The 15,919-nt window shown below is 44.7% G+C and overlaps 1 protein-coding gene across 1 annotated transcript in view; it reads left to right on the top strand.

The window, feature by feature from the left end:
* Positions 1–6,245: 6,245 nt before the first annotated feature.
* Positions 6,246–15,919, top strand: part of mrc1a (mannose receptor, C type 1a) — a 158,169-nt gene continuing 148,495 nt past the window's right edge. Inside the window, 2 exon segments of the mRNA XM_051929229.1 lie at positions 6,246–6,453; positions 14,693–15,094. Coding sequence (XP_051785189.1) covers positions 6,396–6,453; positions 14,693–15,094 — 460 coding nt within the window. The 5' untranslated portion in view covers positions 6,246–6,395.

Raw genomic sequence — 15,919 nt, 5'->3', positions numbered from 1 at the left:
ACAGAAGACTTGACTGGATGCTCATGATGGGACCATTTTTGGGATCCAGTTGCTTGTTTATGTCTAGCGTTGAATGTTTCCATGAATACAGTGCAGGATTTACGTATAAGCTACACAAGCTATAGCTTAGGGCCCCCGCCTTCTTGGGGGCCCCCAAAACAAATTGTCCGAGTGAGCAATTGTCATATATACTTAAATATACTACAGCATTATTTGTCCCAATCAGGCCCGGCCTTTGGCATAGGCGAAGTGTTCGACCGCCTAGGGCCCCGGATCGACACCTTGGTCTAATTTTCACGCATTTCACAGAGCTTCCAGGGGGGCTCCGCCCCCCTCAGGGGGCCCCTGGACCCCCCTTTCGCCTAGGGCCCCATAATACCTAAGACCGGGCCTGCGTGAATAGAAGTGAAGATGCGACTCCCTTCACAACGATGTTGGGGTATATTTGCCCGCACCAGCTTCTTGCAGGGCAGTTTATAGTTCCTCACCGAGGTGTGCAGATGATTAGAATTAACTGTGCATTGTCCATCCTCAGTAATAAAAATACAATTTTGAGAAATGGCACATCTGCGGTGGGCTGGCACCCTGCCCAGGGTTTGTTTCCTGCCTTGTGCCCTGTGTTGGCTGGGATTGGCTCCAGCGGACCCCCGTGGCCCTGTAGTTAGGATATAGCGCATTGGATAACGGATGGATGGATGGAAATGGCACATATGTACCTGTGCAGGACAATGTCAATGGCCACTGGGTGAGCATCCTTGGATTTTAGATTGGCATCTCTCCTCGAAGGGCCCTCAGAGAGTTGTATCGGTTACCGCTCATCCATTTTGGGTTTGGAGGTGAAAAGATAGGGAAGTGCAATTAAAGTTTTAAACACAGCAATTTTTATTTTTTGCTGCTTTTTGTTGGAGGTCAAGTTGATTGGGCAGAGGAAGCCACGTGCAGGAGTCGGGCGGTGGTGTGGGTGAGTGCCATCTGGTGAACAGGGGAGCAGTTAACTCCCTGGTTTAAAGGGTCACGTCACAAGGGGACGGGTGACCAGAAACTTATAAAAACCTGTCATGAAAGTGAAGGGCGGGGGGCAAGAAAGGACAAGCTGGGTGAAGGGTTGGGACGTCCAGAATGTGCTGGGAGTGAAGCGCACAGAGGGAACGACACTTGGGTGGCTGCCATTTTTTATTGTTACTTGAGATATTTATTGTGCATTTTAGTTTGTTTTAAAAGCTGCTGGGTTTTCTTTTTTTTCACCGTGCACTTTTGGGACCGTTTTACTTATTGCCCACCTTTTTGTCAGATTGCCTCTCTTATTGTCTCCCTGGCCGCAGCCCCTCTATCAAGGACCCTGGGGGTCTACCAGTTTTATCTGATAAAGGACCTGAGGGCCTGACAAGACACCTGAAATAATGTCTTGTGCCCTAAAACACGACGAGGGGCCTGGGGGGGCTCAGTACTGAAAGCTGCACAGCTCAGGCGTACGGCTTGTTTGGTGACAAATGTGCTTCGGTTGCTTGTTTTAGTGACAATGCAGTACAAGTCACCTTTTTATAGAGCGCTCATCACTGAGTGCCGGCGTGGATCTCGAGAAACAATTTTCAGTTCAAGTACGAGTTTAGAGGACAGCGGTGACTAAATACAGAACTGGTACACACGTGAACGCAGACGGAGAACAAAGTAGAAACTGATTAAGAGCAAATGGAAGTCTGTCCAGTGTCACACACACATGTGCGCATTGGAGACAGCTAGAGGGCATAAATAAGAGTAGTACCAGGCCAGACCAGGGGGTGGCGAGCTGCACTGCTTCTCTATCTCTCTGTCCTCTGCAGACCATCTTCAGGAAATCCCACTAGGTGCCAGTGCCATTGATGATGTCACTTCAGTGCTGGCACCATTGATGATGTCACATCCAGTACCGTGTGTGTGTGGGATGGGGGCATTGATGTCGTCACTTCCGGTACTGGCATCCTGGAAGATGTCACTTCCGGCAACGGGGCTCTGCCTGATGTCACTTCCGGTCCCGGTCCCAATGACGTCACATCCTGCCCCGGCCTTTAAAGCCTCCATCTTTGCACTATTAAATCAGTTCTGTTTTGGACTCCAACCTGTAAACATCTCAACCAAATAACCAATTTGCAGCCAAGGCATAATATACAGGTGTCTGTGGACTGTTATTGTGACACAACATTCATTAACTGATGAACTACGGCCAATAGAAAATGGAGGAGATTAAAATCACAAAAGAGAAAAGCGGAGACTATGTGACAGCCAACTGGCCGCTAACCCGCCCATGGGTTTTCTATAATGGAGTCCATGCTAGCCATCTTCCCGCCTGACGACTCCAACACTCTTTCATCTGAGGTGACCTTTTACAGCCTGACAAGGAGAGCATTGGCACCAAGTGCCACATCCAGACAATGAGAAGTTTAAATAAATATTTGTGATCCAAATGACTGACAACCAGAAATGCAGGATGCACAGCTAACAACCAGCAGCTCTAGTCAGGGTGTGCTGGACTAAAGCTGCGAGTCTTCAGCAACATAAGCTCAGCTCTTTTTGGCAGCGTGTTTTGCTAATGACATGGACACTGGGACTGTATATCAGTATACTTGACAGAACGTTAAATTATCGAGTTACTTCATTTGTTGCACAACGGCGCCATCTTCTGGGAGGATGGAGGGCAGTGCGCCAGCTGCCCTTAAAGCAGAGCTCTGATCCTGGAGGTTTTCCCTTCATTTTAATGGCCCTGTTTTTAAGGATTCAGTCCTCTGAATTGATTCTTGTCTTCATTCAATGGCAGCCAAACAGAAATGAGACGTGAAACGAGCCGACAGTTGACTAACTAAATGGGGGCTTCAAACGGCTGCCAGTTTCACTTCTTAATGAGAAGCCGGTTCTTGCCGTTTAATTAATTAAAGCCGTTATTTAACTCCATAGCCTGTTGCTCTCGTTCTGCCACAGCAGATATTTCCAAAACGGTTGATTTTCTGTTTTTTTTAAGACCCCCGTCAAAATGTTTTGGTCACCTGAGCACCTCAGCTATTGTGTGACGGGCTGGTCGTGTGGAGGCTCGTTACTGTTTGGCTGCTAACTAAGGGGGTCTCAGTCAAGTTAATTAGAACTTAATTAACACCAAAGGGTGGGAGCGGGCCGTCACATCCGCCACACGATGGACCACCCGGATTGGCACCTCAGCTATTTGAGAAGATGGTGGGAATGAAAACCAGACCTGGACACCCCTGCTTTAAGGGTGGGTGAGGCGCTGACCTCCGTCCCCCCCAGCAGGTGGCGCCCTTCTTCAAGTCCAAGTTACTTCTGGTTTATGGTTTACAGCTCCCTGCTGCCGTCCCATCACACGAACGCCTCATAAACGTGGCAAGCGTGTTTTTTTATATTGAAACCTTTGCGGTGACAAAGCGGATGATTTTCTTAAGCTGAGGCCCTTTTCTCACACTTGGGTTACCTTCAGCCCTTTTGTAAGCTGCAAGAACACAGAAGGCATTTTTAAAATGGATTAAAGAAACGCCTCACTTTAACACACAATTTCATGTGGCAGATTCAGTGTGAAGAAACAACTTGGGCTTGAAAAACAGCAAACGTGTCCTTTAAAGAGGGGCAGCATTGGCGGGCGCGTGTGTTTAATGGCAGCATTGGTTTCGATTGGAAGACTTGACACAATGACAATAATCAAATGAATTGTCTTCATCAAGACTGTTATTAGGTGATGGTCAATTTAAAATGAGAAATCTGCATGCAGGTACAAGTCACAAAGATGACAGAAACACGTTACAGTGTTGGGGGGTCCAACCAGAGACCCTCCATTAACAAAGTCTCATATGAGCAAATCACTGCCATGGCACTTCTGCATGATCCTGTGATTTGAGGCATCCCTTATGATGGTGCTCTCCGTCAGTGGTGTTGGTGGTCAGTCACACTGTAGCCCTGAATCAGCCTAGTCGCTCTTCTCTGGACCACCTCTAGTGCTGCTATGTCTGTTCTGTAATATGAAGACCCAAACTGCACCCAGGACTCCAGATGAGGCCTCACCAGTGTGTTATAAAGCTTGAGCAGAACCTCCTGGGACTTTGACTCCACATTTCAAGGCGCTATATAACCTAATATCCTAATAGCCTCCATGGTCACTTTAGTCCACTTCAATCATGTCACCTCTTCATCACCATTTGGTTCAGAGACTCCAGTCTTCCCACCATTGTTGGTCTCTGTGGTCCAGGATCAGCCTTGTTACTCTCCTCTGGACCTTCTCTAGTGCTGCTATGTCCTTATGGAGACCCAAACTGCACCCAGGACTCCAGATGAGGCCTCACCAGTGTGTTAAAAAGCCTGAGCAGAACCTCCTGTGACTTGTACTGCACACATCAAGGCGCTATATAACCTAATATCCTAATAGCCTCCATGGTCACTTTAGTCCACTTCAATCATGTCACCTCTTCATCACCATTTGGTTAAGAGACTCCAGTCTTCCCACCATTGTTGGTCTCTGTGGTCCAGGATCAGCCTTGTTACTCTCCTCTGGATCTTCTCTAGTGCTGCTGTGTCTGTTCTGTAATATGAAGACCCAAACTGCACACAGGACTCCAGATGAGGCCTCACCAGTGTGTTATAAAGCTTGAGCAGAACCTCCTGTGTCTTGTACTTCACACATCAAGGCGCTATATAACCTGACATTCTGTTAATGGCTTCTGAACACTGTCTGGCAGTTGATAGCGTTGAGTCCACGACAACTCCTAAATCTTTCACGACATTTAGCCAAACCAAGACCACTCTCCACCGGGGCGGGTAGGCCTGTCATTGTCAAAGTCTACAAAGAATAGAAGACCTCATGAAAGCAAAGTCAGAGGGTATACCACGAGGTGCAGACCACTGGTGAATCTCAATCATAGGAAGGACAGATTAGACTTTGCCAGAAACGATTTCTACATAACCACTCCAGTTTTGGAACAGTTTGCTTTGGACAAATATGAACCAGAATGATGGATAGAGAAGAGTATGGGGAAGAGAAGATGATCTGATGAATAGCACATCATCTGTGAGACATGGCGGAGGCCGTGTTATAACCTGATCATCATGGCTGCCATTGGAAGTCACTCACTGGTGTTTATTGATGATGTGACTGCTGGCAGAAGTCGCAGGATGAATTCTGAAGTGTAGAGGGCGCTATACTGTCTGCTCAGATTGAGACAAGTGCTGTAAAACTGACAGGACGACACTTCACAGTACAGATGGACAACGAGCCGAAACACACTGGGACAGCAAACCAAGGGCTTTACAATGGAATGTTCTTCAATGGCCGAGTCAATCAAATGAGCTCAACCCAACTGGACTCACAGAAGACCAAACTGATGGCAGAAAGTCCAACAAACGAGCAGCACCTGAAGACAGCGTCAGTAAAGGCCTGGCAGAGCATCACTGATGGGTGGAAATGCAACACTCGGAGACGGCCGTGGGCTCAGACTTCAGGCAGTCATTGACTGTGAAGGACTTTCAACCAAATATTGAAAATGATCGTCATATTTAGGATTAGGTTAGTTTGTTAAAATACTTTTGAGCCCCTGGGAATAGGGGACCACATATAATAATATCTGTCTTTTCTAAACAACTCATAAATATATTTTTGTTAAATTCCATGAATTAAAGCTGGAAGTCTACACTTCAATCACATAATGATGGCTCAATTTCAAATCCATTGTGATGGCACAAAATTACAAAAATGGTGTCACTGTCCAAATATGGCCCTGAATGTAAGTCAGTCACTTTATGTGGCACTGGCGGCTGGCACTGCTACTTCACCTCTCCACAGTCCTGCAGGTTTCTTTCCTATAAACTGCATTCCCAAAGCTGTGCTGCTCAGGTGAAGTGAGCTGTCCGGTGAAGCTCCAACCATCATGACAGTGAACTGAATTATGAGACCTTTAGTACAACAACTGTAACGGTCTCCAAAGTGTTCATATTCACTTTCCAGGGTGGAGTTCCATGTACATTAGAAATCTGACTGAATGATTTGTATTCTGTATGCATGGAAATGTGAAAGTTCCGTGGAAGTGAAGAAGTTCTGTGTAAAAACATTGAGCAAGCGAAAGAGTTTTGCAGAGTGGGAAAAAAGTGAATCCAGCGGGCAGTGTTGCAATGGGCTCCCTCGCTTGCATATCATTAGGTGTCCTTCTTGGTATAAAAGTTGTGGAAATGCCGGCTGATAGCCGAATTCCTGTTATTTCAGGCCCTCATGTGACAGGATACGTGCGCTCCGCGACAGGTCAAAAGAGCCGCTTTGAACACTCGTGTGCCAAACTGCGCAGCGAGTCCCGCAAAACGCGACGTGTGTGTGGCTTTAAGGACCGAGGACAGCACGGACTGCATCGCGGCCAGAGGAATATGCGATTGTTGTAATGGCTACAATTTTATTGGCGATACTTTTTTACTTCTTTCAGGTTTCGAGCGGACAAGGTAAGTTCACCGTGATTAGCGTTTGAAGGCTGTCAGCCCGCCCGTCTGTGTAAATGTAGCGGGGCTTCGTGCTTAAAATCGTCTCCACGTGAACAACTCCACACACACACACAAACACACACGCATTTACACGCGGGTACTTAGCAGCAGTTCCACTCTCAACTGCGCCGCACTGACGCTGCCCACTACTTACACTTCCTTCGGGCAGCTTCGGGGAGCCGCTTGAACCGCTGCGGCCCCGCCATCCAAGAAGCTGCGAAAAACAGCTGCAGAACAGGCTTCCTGGTGTATTGTTTTACTTCTCCGTTTTAGCCCTTTTTATTAAATACTAATACTTTAAATTAGCTATAATTATGGGGATTCTCCAACACCGCCACAACTCGTGCGCGTCTGTGGTCTGCTGAGGAGCTTTGAAAAGCCGCGCGCGACTCCAACCCTGAGCAGCGAGCCGTTGCTAAGATACGTCGGTCGCGCGCCCAGACTGGAGGGGACGAAAGCGGGAGGCTTGTGGTGCGGGTGGCACGCCAGCCCAAGGAGACGAAGAGTGCTGGCAGGGAAGTGCTGGACGCCCAGCTCACGGGCTTCAGGTGGGCAGCTTTTGGAAACAGGAGCGAATTCGAAATGGTAATACTCCAAAGAAAACGAATCGTCAACAAAAACTACAAATAAGACACTCAGACAGCAATGAAAGGCACTATATAATAGTTAGATGCATAGAGAGAGACATATGTGAAAGGCGCTATATCATAAATAGATGGGTATGAAATGTGCTCTATTATACATGCTTTGCCAGATAGGAAAGAGAATATATAATGAATAGGTAGATAGATATGGGGGCGGCACGGTGGCGCAGTGGTAGCGCTGCTGCCTCGCAGTTAGGAGACCTGGGTTCGCTTCCCGGGTCCTCCCTGCGTGGAGTTTGCATGTTCTCCCCGTGTTTCCTCCCAAAGACATGCAGGTTAGGTGGATTGGCGATTCTAAATTGGCCCTAGTGTGTGCTGTGTGTGTGTGTGTCCTGCGGTGGGTTGGCACCCTGCCCGGGATTGGTTCCTGCCTTGTGCCCTGTGTTGGCTGGGATTGGCTCCAGCAGACCCCCGTGACCCTGTGTTCGGATTCAGCGGGTTGGAAAATGGATGGATAGATAGATATGGAAGGCAATATATGATAGACAGATAGATAATAGATACACACTTCAATTTTTTTTTTTGAATTGTTGCTATTTCATTAGTTTCACTTTTATTTCAGAACTTATGTAAAAACGAAATTTGAAATCTTTATTTCTTTTATATATTTATTTAGATAGATGTGAAAGGCACTATATGATAGATAGATAGATAGATAGATAGATAGATAGATAGATAGATAGATAGATAGATAGATAGATAGATAGATAGATAGATAGGAGCTATGTAATACATAGATGGATAAATATATAGGAAAGGTATTAAATAATAGACATGAAAGGTTAAATAACATAAAAAGAGAAAAAATGCACTATATAAATATTAAAGGGTGCTAAATAATACATATAATATATTATATTGTATATATTATATATTAAAATATATAAGTTATAGACAGATAAAGAGGAAAAAAAAACAGATACATAAATATGAATGGTGCTGTACAACAGATAGATATGAAATGCACCATGAAATAAATAAATATGAAAGATGCTAGAAAATACATAGATAAATAGATATCAAAGGTAGTATAATAACAGATCAATATGCACGTGATAGATAGATAGATAGATAGATAGATAGATAGATAGATAGATAGATAGATAGATATGAAAGGCACTATATAATAGATAGATAGATAGATAGATAGATAGATAGATAGATAGATATGTGAAAGGCACTATATAACTGATAGATAGATAGATAGATAGATAGATAGATAGATAGATAGATAGATAGATAGATAGATAGATAGATATGAAAGGCACTATATAGATAGATAGATAGATAGATAGATAGATAGATAGATAGATAGATAGATAGATAGATAGATAGATAGATAGATAGATAGATAGATATGAAGGGCACTATATAGGCTGGCATAGGCAGGCAGGCAGTGTGGCACAGCGGTTAAGGCTTTGGACTTCAAGTCCCGATGCTGTGTGACCCTGAGCTGGTCACTTCACCTGCTTGTGCCTGTGATTTTCCAGTTTGAAAAACAAATGTCCCCAATTATATGACGTAAATATTGTAAGTCACCATGGATAAAGGTGTGAGACGTTTCTTGAGTGTCAGATGTCGCCGCCGTCCACGGTCGTTTAACTCCGAAGGCTCCGTTTCGATCTGCAGATTTCGTTTTCCGCGCATGTTGTACCCCAGTAGTTTCTTTGATTTGTGCTTTGCTGATCTGCGCTGTTGCTGCACTAACTGACGTCTTCGTCTTCTTCTTCTTCGCTTTCAGCCTACCTTCCATTTTATATTCTCCGTTTTCTTTGTCAGGATTACAGGGCTCTTCAATTTATGGCCACAGCCTCGGTCACACAGCCGACACAATCGTATTCATTTGCTCATTCATTTTTTCCTTCTGGCTGAGACGCATTGGGCGCCTGCTCAGCGGGACTGACCAATAAGTCAACTGCTTCAAGAAAGTCATCCGCGTTTCATATGCCGCCATTCACTGAGTCCACCATCACATGGGACTTAAATAGCAAACAAAGGTACATTTTTCAGAATAAACAGAAGTGACCATCTATCCATTTTCCAAACCCACTTAATCCAAAATCACGACGATCATCAGCGAATCTTCGAGGGAGACCCCTCAGTTGTGACGATTTTAAAGGAATACGTAGCGAAGACATTAAGGACAAGAAAAAAAGTTGAAGAAACCCAGCCGTAAATGGCCATCTAATTTTTCTGTCTTGTGCCATGAAGATCAGCTGCCCACCAATGTTGTCGCACCGCACACATTCAAAGTGGCCTCAGCGTTTACCGTTTGAGGAAAATCGTCACCTTCGTATATCAGAAGCACAAGCCACTGAGCTGAAGAACAGTCACCATTTTCACGGGATAATTCGCTTTCTTCTCCACGCACTTTCTGCCACCGCAGTCCGTGAGCCGCTCGCCCTGCACCGCAGCTCGGAGGTGACTGGGCGCGTGCGGCTAGCGCTGGGCGAGCGAGCTCAGGTAGCGAGGGTAGAGGGTTCAAGACGACATCCGCGAGGGTGACTTCATATATCTGGATGGATTTCGGGGTCCTGGTAGCTCGTGTGAGCTCCGAATTCGTGTTCACAGAGTTCGGGCACCTCAGACTGTTCATACCTTGCGGTCTTATCTTCTTCTTCTTCTTCTTCTTCTTCTTCTTCTTCTTCTTCTTCTTCTTCTTCACTTATACGTTTTAAGTATAGAATTGTGATGCATATTTGAAAGTTTTTATACTTCCTGTTTGGTTGTGGTGGACTGGCGCCCTGTCCAGGTGTGGTTTCTGTTTTGTGCCCACCGATTGCTGAGTTTGTCCCCAGCTTCCCCACTCGACTCCCGTGACTCTGTTTGAGCGTGCATGTCACTGTCCCGTGAAAATGTTCGTGCGTGGGTGACACTGGCCCGGAAAACGTAACAGTACAGTACAGCCTAATGGTCTAACCTCGTCTCCAGGTTTATTTTGGATGGAAGAAGATCGTCAGTGCAATGGCGATGCTTAATTAAACCACCAGCCACCCACTTCGCAAACCAGTCACATTAAATTCAACAGTGACTCGCGATCCACTGGCAGCACCTGCGCGACCCAGAGTTTAAAGAAGCCCTGCTTTACAGGATGTCAGATTGCCTGTAAGTGATGGCGTGTTAGATGTGACTGAGTTTGAGCAGAACAACCGGTCCAGCGGCGCGAAACGAGACAGGTGCACTGCGCATGCGGGGTGACGTCAGCGGTTTGGAGCGGCAGGCTTTCTTTGCACTTCTTGCTTGTAGTCCTCAGGTGTTGTACCGTGTTAGCCGTTATGGATGTGGTGAGAAGTCAAGCAAAATGACACCTTTTATTGGCTAACCTGGGGGTGCTGCAAGGATTAGCAATCCATACTTTGATGAGAGTTCTGCATGACCCGATTTCATATGGACCATGTCCTCCCGAGTTTTAGATAAAATGAGCCACTCTACCTCACCCAGGTGAGATGGAGTTGGGTGGAAGAGAATGAAGCTCACCTCATAGGACTGAAGAGAAGAGAATTGTGATTGCATTACCTTGACAGAAGCCTTTGTAAAGGTATTTAGTTATAAAAAAAAACCGGGACTTGAGTCTGTAAGGTTGTGTTTGGGTTGTCAGGGTTGGTGGAATCCCCTTGCTGTTGCCTCGGTGTTATATAGTCTTTTTGATATCTGTCTATCCATCTATGTATCTATGAACCATATAGTGCCTTTCATATTTGTCAGTTATATAATGTGTTTTCTATTTATTTATTTTAGAGAAAGTAAAAGGCACTATATAATAGATAGATAGATGTGAAAGCCACTATATAATAGAGAGATGTGAAAGACACTATATAATAGATAGATAGATAGACGCTATATACTAGATAGATAGATAGATAGATAGATAGATAGATAGATAGATAGATAGATAGATAGATAGATAGATAGATAGATAGATAGATGTGAAAGGCACTATATAATAGATAGATAGGTGTGAAAGGCACTATATAATAGATAGATGTGAAAGACACTATATAATAGATAGATAGATAGATAGATAGATAGATAGATAGATAGATAGATAGATAGATAGATAGATAGATAGATAGATAGATAGATAGATGTGAAAGGCGCTACAGAAATCTGTGCGGCCTGCATGACAGATCCTAGTTAGCACTGAACATGTACAAAATTATTACTATCATTTGTGATTGAATCGTTCTGCATCTTCGGTGTTACTTATTGACTTTTCTTACTTCTGCCTTCTGACAAAAGCGCGTTTTCCCATGGCATGACGGTACTGGAAACATCATCTACTAGTATAGCCACGAGCCTTGTCCAAAGTTAATGAGCCGCAGCGTCACAACTGAAGTGCTAGGCTGCAACAGGGGTGGCCTTAGGCATGTGCAAACTGTGCACCTGCGCAGGGCAGCCAAATCCCAGGGGCTGCCACACCAATATATATTGAATATAAAACAGAAAGAGAAAATAATGACACAGCTGACGGCAATGTGGCCGAAAAACATTCGTTTCTTGTTAATTAGTACGCTGTATTTACAAATGGCGCTAGAGTCGGGGCAGTAAGCTATATGTAGTATTATAATGTTTTGCCGTAATGAGAATATCCAGGCCCGGTCTTAGGTATTATGGGGTCCAGGGGCCCCCTGGAAGCTCTGTGAAATGTGTGAAAATTAGACCAAGGAGTCAATCCGGGGCCCCCCGGACACCAGGGCCCTAGGCGGTCGCCTACTTCGCCTATGCCAAAGGCCGGGCCTGATTGGGACAAATAATGCTGTAGTATATTTAAGTATATATGACAATTGCTCACTCGGACAATTTGTTTTGGGGGCCCACAAGAAGGCGTGGGACCTAAGCTATAGCTTGTGTAACTTATACGTAAATCCTGCACTGAGAATATCTTGGTTTTCAAGTTACGGACACGCGTATATAGAAGCAGGTCATGAGCACGAGGCGGCTATGCAGTGTCCGCAACGCTTTCATAAGATACCATATTGACGTTGCCAGACGAAGGGGCCGCCGATTCTTTCTCTGCCCAGGGCCGCCACGAGCCTAGAGCCGCCCTTGGCAGGCAACACTACTGACTGGGCTGCTGAGACTGACCACTGGGCAGAACTGACCATCACGAGTAATAATAGCTCGCATATTTTCACGTTTTTTTGCTCTAGTTTCATGTAATTTTGTGATAGTATTGTAATGAACAGTTAGTGCAGACTACAGCTGAAGATCTGAAGTGGACGCGAGAAGTTGGTGAGTTGTTTATTAACATATTTTTGTGATTTTGAGTTTGTATAATTATTGTAGGTCAGGTGGCATTTTGCATATCGGCTTATTTTACAATATAAACTTTGAAGTAAACTTAGTAAAGTAAAATTTGATTTTTGGAGGATTTGTTTTCCAACTAAATTACTGAGCAATGAATTCAGTGAGCGTTTCGTGATTTCAGTTCACACAAACATGCAGGGCATTGCGCTGTTTTCTTACAACGTTGAGAATGCGCCTGAGAATATCCAAATGGATTTGATTGAAGTGCAGTCAGATTCTATTCTGAAGGCAAAATACAACGAAGTTGGTGTGCCAGGCTTGTAAGCTTACCTGCCACCCTCGTATGTGCAGATCCGTAAGTTGGCATCGAGAGTACTGTCAATGTTCGGAAGCACTTACCATTTTGAGCAATTGTTTTTGTTAATGAAAGCTACCAAAACCCCACATTGCTCAAGACTTACCGTCCAGCACCTTTCATCCCTCATAAAAGTTGCAGCTGCACAAGATTTCAAACCTGATATTGACGAACTGGTTACTAACAAGAGATGCCAAGTGTCAGGACAAAAGAAATCAATCTCTGACTGTAAGGCTCCTATATAAGCAATGAATATAATATAATGAATATCAATCATCAAGACACTATATAAAAGCGGTCGGGATTGTCCTTCCATCCCGTGAGTGCAAAGCGTAGCGGTATTCCGCTTATCACAGACTTACTACTTGCGGTACGAAGTGACGCGATGTGAGCAGAGTTCTGGTGCTCCCATCGTTCCCTTGCTTTTGTGCGCAATGCGCTGGAAAAACAGACAAAATTATGTCTCTGGAAATAATTAATGTTGATGGAGTACAAATGCCTCACCGCGTAGTAAATATCAGGGGAGATGGTGCTTGCTTATTCTCATCTATAGCTTATTTATTGCATGAAACTCCGTCTTTAGTGGTACAGATTCGGGCTGACATTGTATGACATGTTTTAAGTAATTGGTCAAGGTTTCAGCCATTTACAATGATGCCGTCAGAAATCTCTTATACAAATGAGCTTCAGTATCTCAGTGAAATGTCAAAGTGTCAAACTTATGGTACCATTTCTGAGCTAATGGCAGCGAGAGAGTTGTTCCCCAATGAGTTTCAAATATATTATTATGGAGTCCTACACTCCAAGTTTGGACAGGCACTCCAGGGGATAATAAAACGTAGGTTTTCGGGAGATGTTATGAATGGGCACTTTGATGTTCTCATTCCCTGATGTACACATGGAGCGCACACAAATTGAGGATAAAAGTCGGTCACCTTAAAAGGCGGATGAGCCTAGTAATATAATAAGGACCTAGCTAAGAGGTTAAGACTCGAATTTTACACTGTTGTATGGAGACTGCGTGGAAATAAATTGCTTTTCTTTAAACTTTATGCATTACATTTTTTAAAGTTTTCAGTATTGGAAAGAATGCTACAGTAACTTTGTATAATAGTATTTGTTACAGTACAGCCCGCTGACGCACGTATGGCAGTCGAAGCGGCCCACCAATAGTAGTGAGCTTGACATGCCTGCTGTAGATGGTCTGATTCTGAATGCTGACTTCTGGTTTAAATACAGTATCAGGAAGGGGCGGGGCTTCACTGCTGTCAGACGTGACCTCAGTGGTCCGCTGGACTTTTCTCCTCCTCCATTCTAAGGACACAGATGGAACACAAGTTAGCGGTGGTGTCACAATTAATTGCTTCCCCGTACTCGTCCTGCGCGTGCCTATAAAACGCTCACTACACGTAGTAGTCTATCACTGCAAACTTTAGATAAGCTCGGAATTACCGGGGTCGATCTTCATGCCGTGACATCGCCAGCGAGAGAGCATTGAAGAATTCTGGGATTTCCCTTGAGAACAGCTGATCCTAAGCTAAAATACAAAGAGTAAGGCGTGAATACACGTCACATACATGTTGTACCCCAGATTTGATGTGAGGTTTGAAATCCCCTGAAGAGACACACCGATGGTCATAATCCACCCAGGAGCAACCTTAATACATTTTAAAATCTCTAATCATAGCGGTTATACTGTATATGTTTAAATATGTCCAGTGCTCTTCTGTATAGTGCCTTATCTGCCAAATTTACTTTCTCTTCTGGAACCTCACATGTTAAGTTTGAATTTTTATACTTATTTCTAATAATTTTAAAGTCAGTTCCAAATGGTAAACGGTGGCACAAATCATGAAGATCATATATATCAGCCAGCTGTCCTGCTGATGGCCGACTGCTGAGTTCTGCTGTATTCTTGTTCTCTGCCAATTCATTTTCTTCTCCTTTTTCACAGAGTCCTCATTCTTTTTGATCCACAATGCGGACCACAACAAGTGCGCTGAAGTGGTCAGTAACACGTCCGTGGTGGCCGCCCTCTGCAAGCCTTCTGCCGCCTCTCAGCAGTTCAGATGGGTGTCCGACAGCAGGCTGGTGAGCAAGTCGACCAAGCTGTGCCTGGGAGTGGTGACCAAAGTCAACATGGCTAAAGTCCAGCTCTTTGAATGTGACGCCAAGAGTGACCTGCAGAAGTGGGAGTGCAAAGACGAAAACGTATTTGCGATTCAGGGAGCCAAGCTGTATTTCAATCATGGAAACACCAACGACCAAAACATCATAATTTATTCAGGCTCGGGATCTTGGAGCAAGTGGAAGGTTCACGGGACAAAAGACGACTTGTGCTCCAGAGGATATGAAGGTAACATTCGTTTACTTTAATTCAAATGAACCTTAGACATCAGGTGGCTCAAAGAGTAAAAAGGTGTAAAATACAAAGAGGGAATTACTTCAGAGAGCTACGGTGTCTCCTCACTTCTCCTTCAAGCTTCTTTGAAATGTTTAACGGTGGTCTTTAAGGTTGGGAAAAGAAAAGGCCCATGAGGGTGTAAAATAATGGCGGTCACTGTGAGCAAAAGGAAAAGTCGCTTGTGAGTCAGAACTCCATCTTCCTCTGTCGTGGGTCTACTTGGTGGTCCGTTGGTCTTCATGCCACTTTCTCAGAGGGGGACGAGGCTTTCATGGAGGATGTGGAAGTGAGGTCACTCATCTTCTGGCTGGCATCCTTTTGAACTGTGGGTGTAAAAATAAAAAGCTGTTGATCATAACAGCGCCACCTCTTGACTGGGGGTGGAATTGCTAACCTTGCCAGAGGCCTGAAGATGTCCCACATGTCACTTGTCATATTTTTCACTAACCCCAACCCCAATCCCACTTCCTTATTTGTTCTTCAGTTCGATGTTTTACATTATTTGTAATTTTGCCCAAGCAATTAGGGACTCGATGACGAAACGTGGTTGAAATTTCAGGCCAGAAAACAACACCGAGAAGCCAAACAAACCAGAGGCAGAACTCGAAACTAGAAGTGCAGTTGAAAGAACAGAGCCGTTCATAACAATGAGCCAAAAATCACAAGGAGTGGGGCTGGATCAGGTCCGGCTCCTCCCATGTCCCGCTGCAAGAGTGGATGCCACGACTTGACAATGGTTAAGGGTTAGAGATGGGTGTTATTACTGGCTTTCTCATT

The sequence above is a fragment of the Erpetoichthys calabaricus genome, chromosome 6 (assembly GCF_900747795.2).
Source record: "Erpetoichthys calabaricus chromosome 6, fErpCal1.3, whole genome shotgun sequence".
In the NCBI taxonomy this organism is placed as follows: Eukaryota; Metazoa; Chordata; class Cladistia; order Polypteriformes; family Polypteridae; genus Erpetoichthys; species Erpetoichthys calabaricus.
Note: the sequence above shows the minus strand (reverse complement) of the source record. Positions and strands in the feature narration are given on the sequence as shown.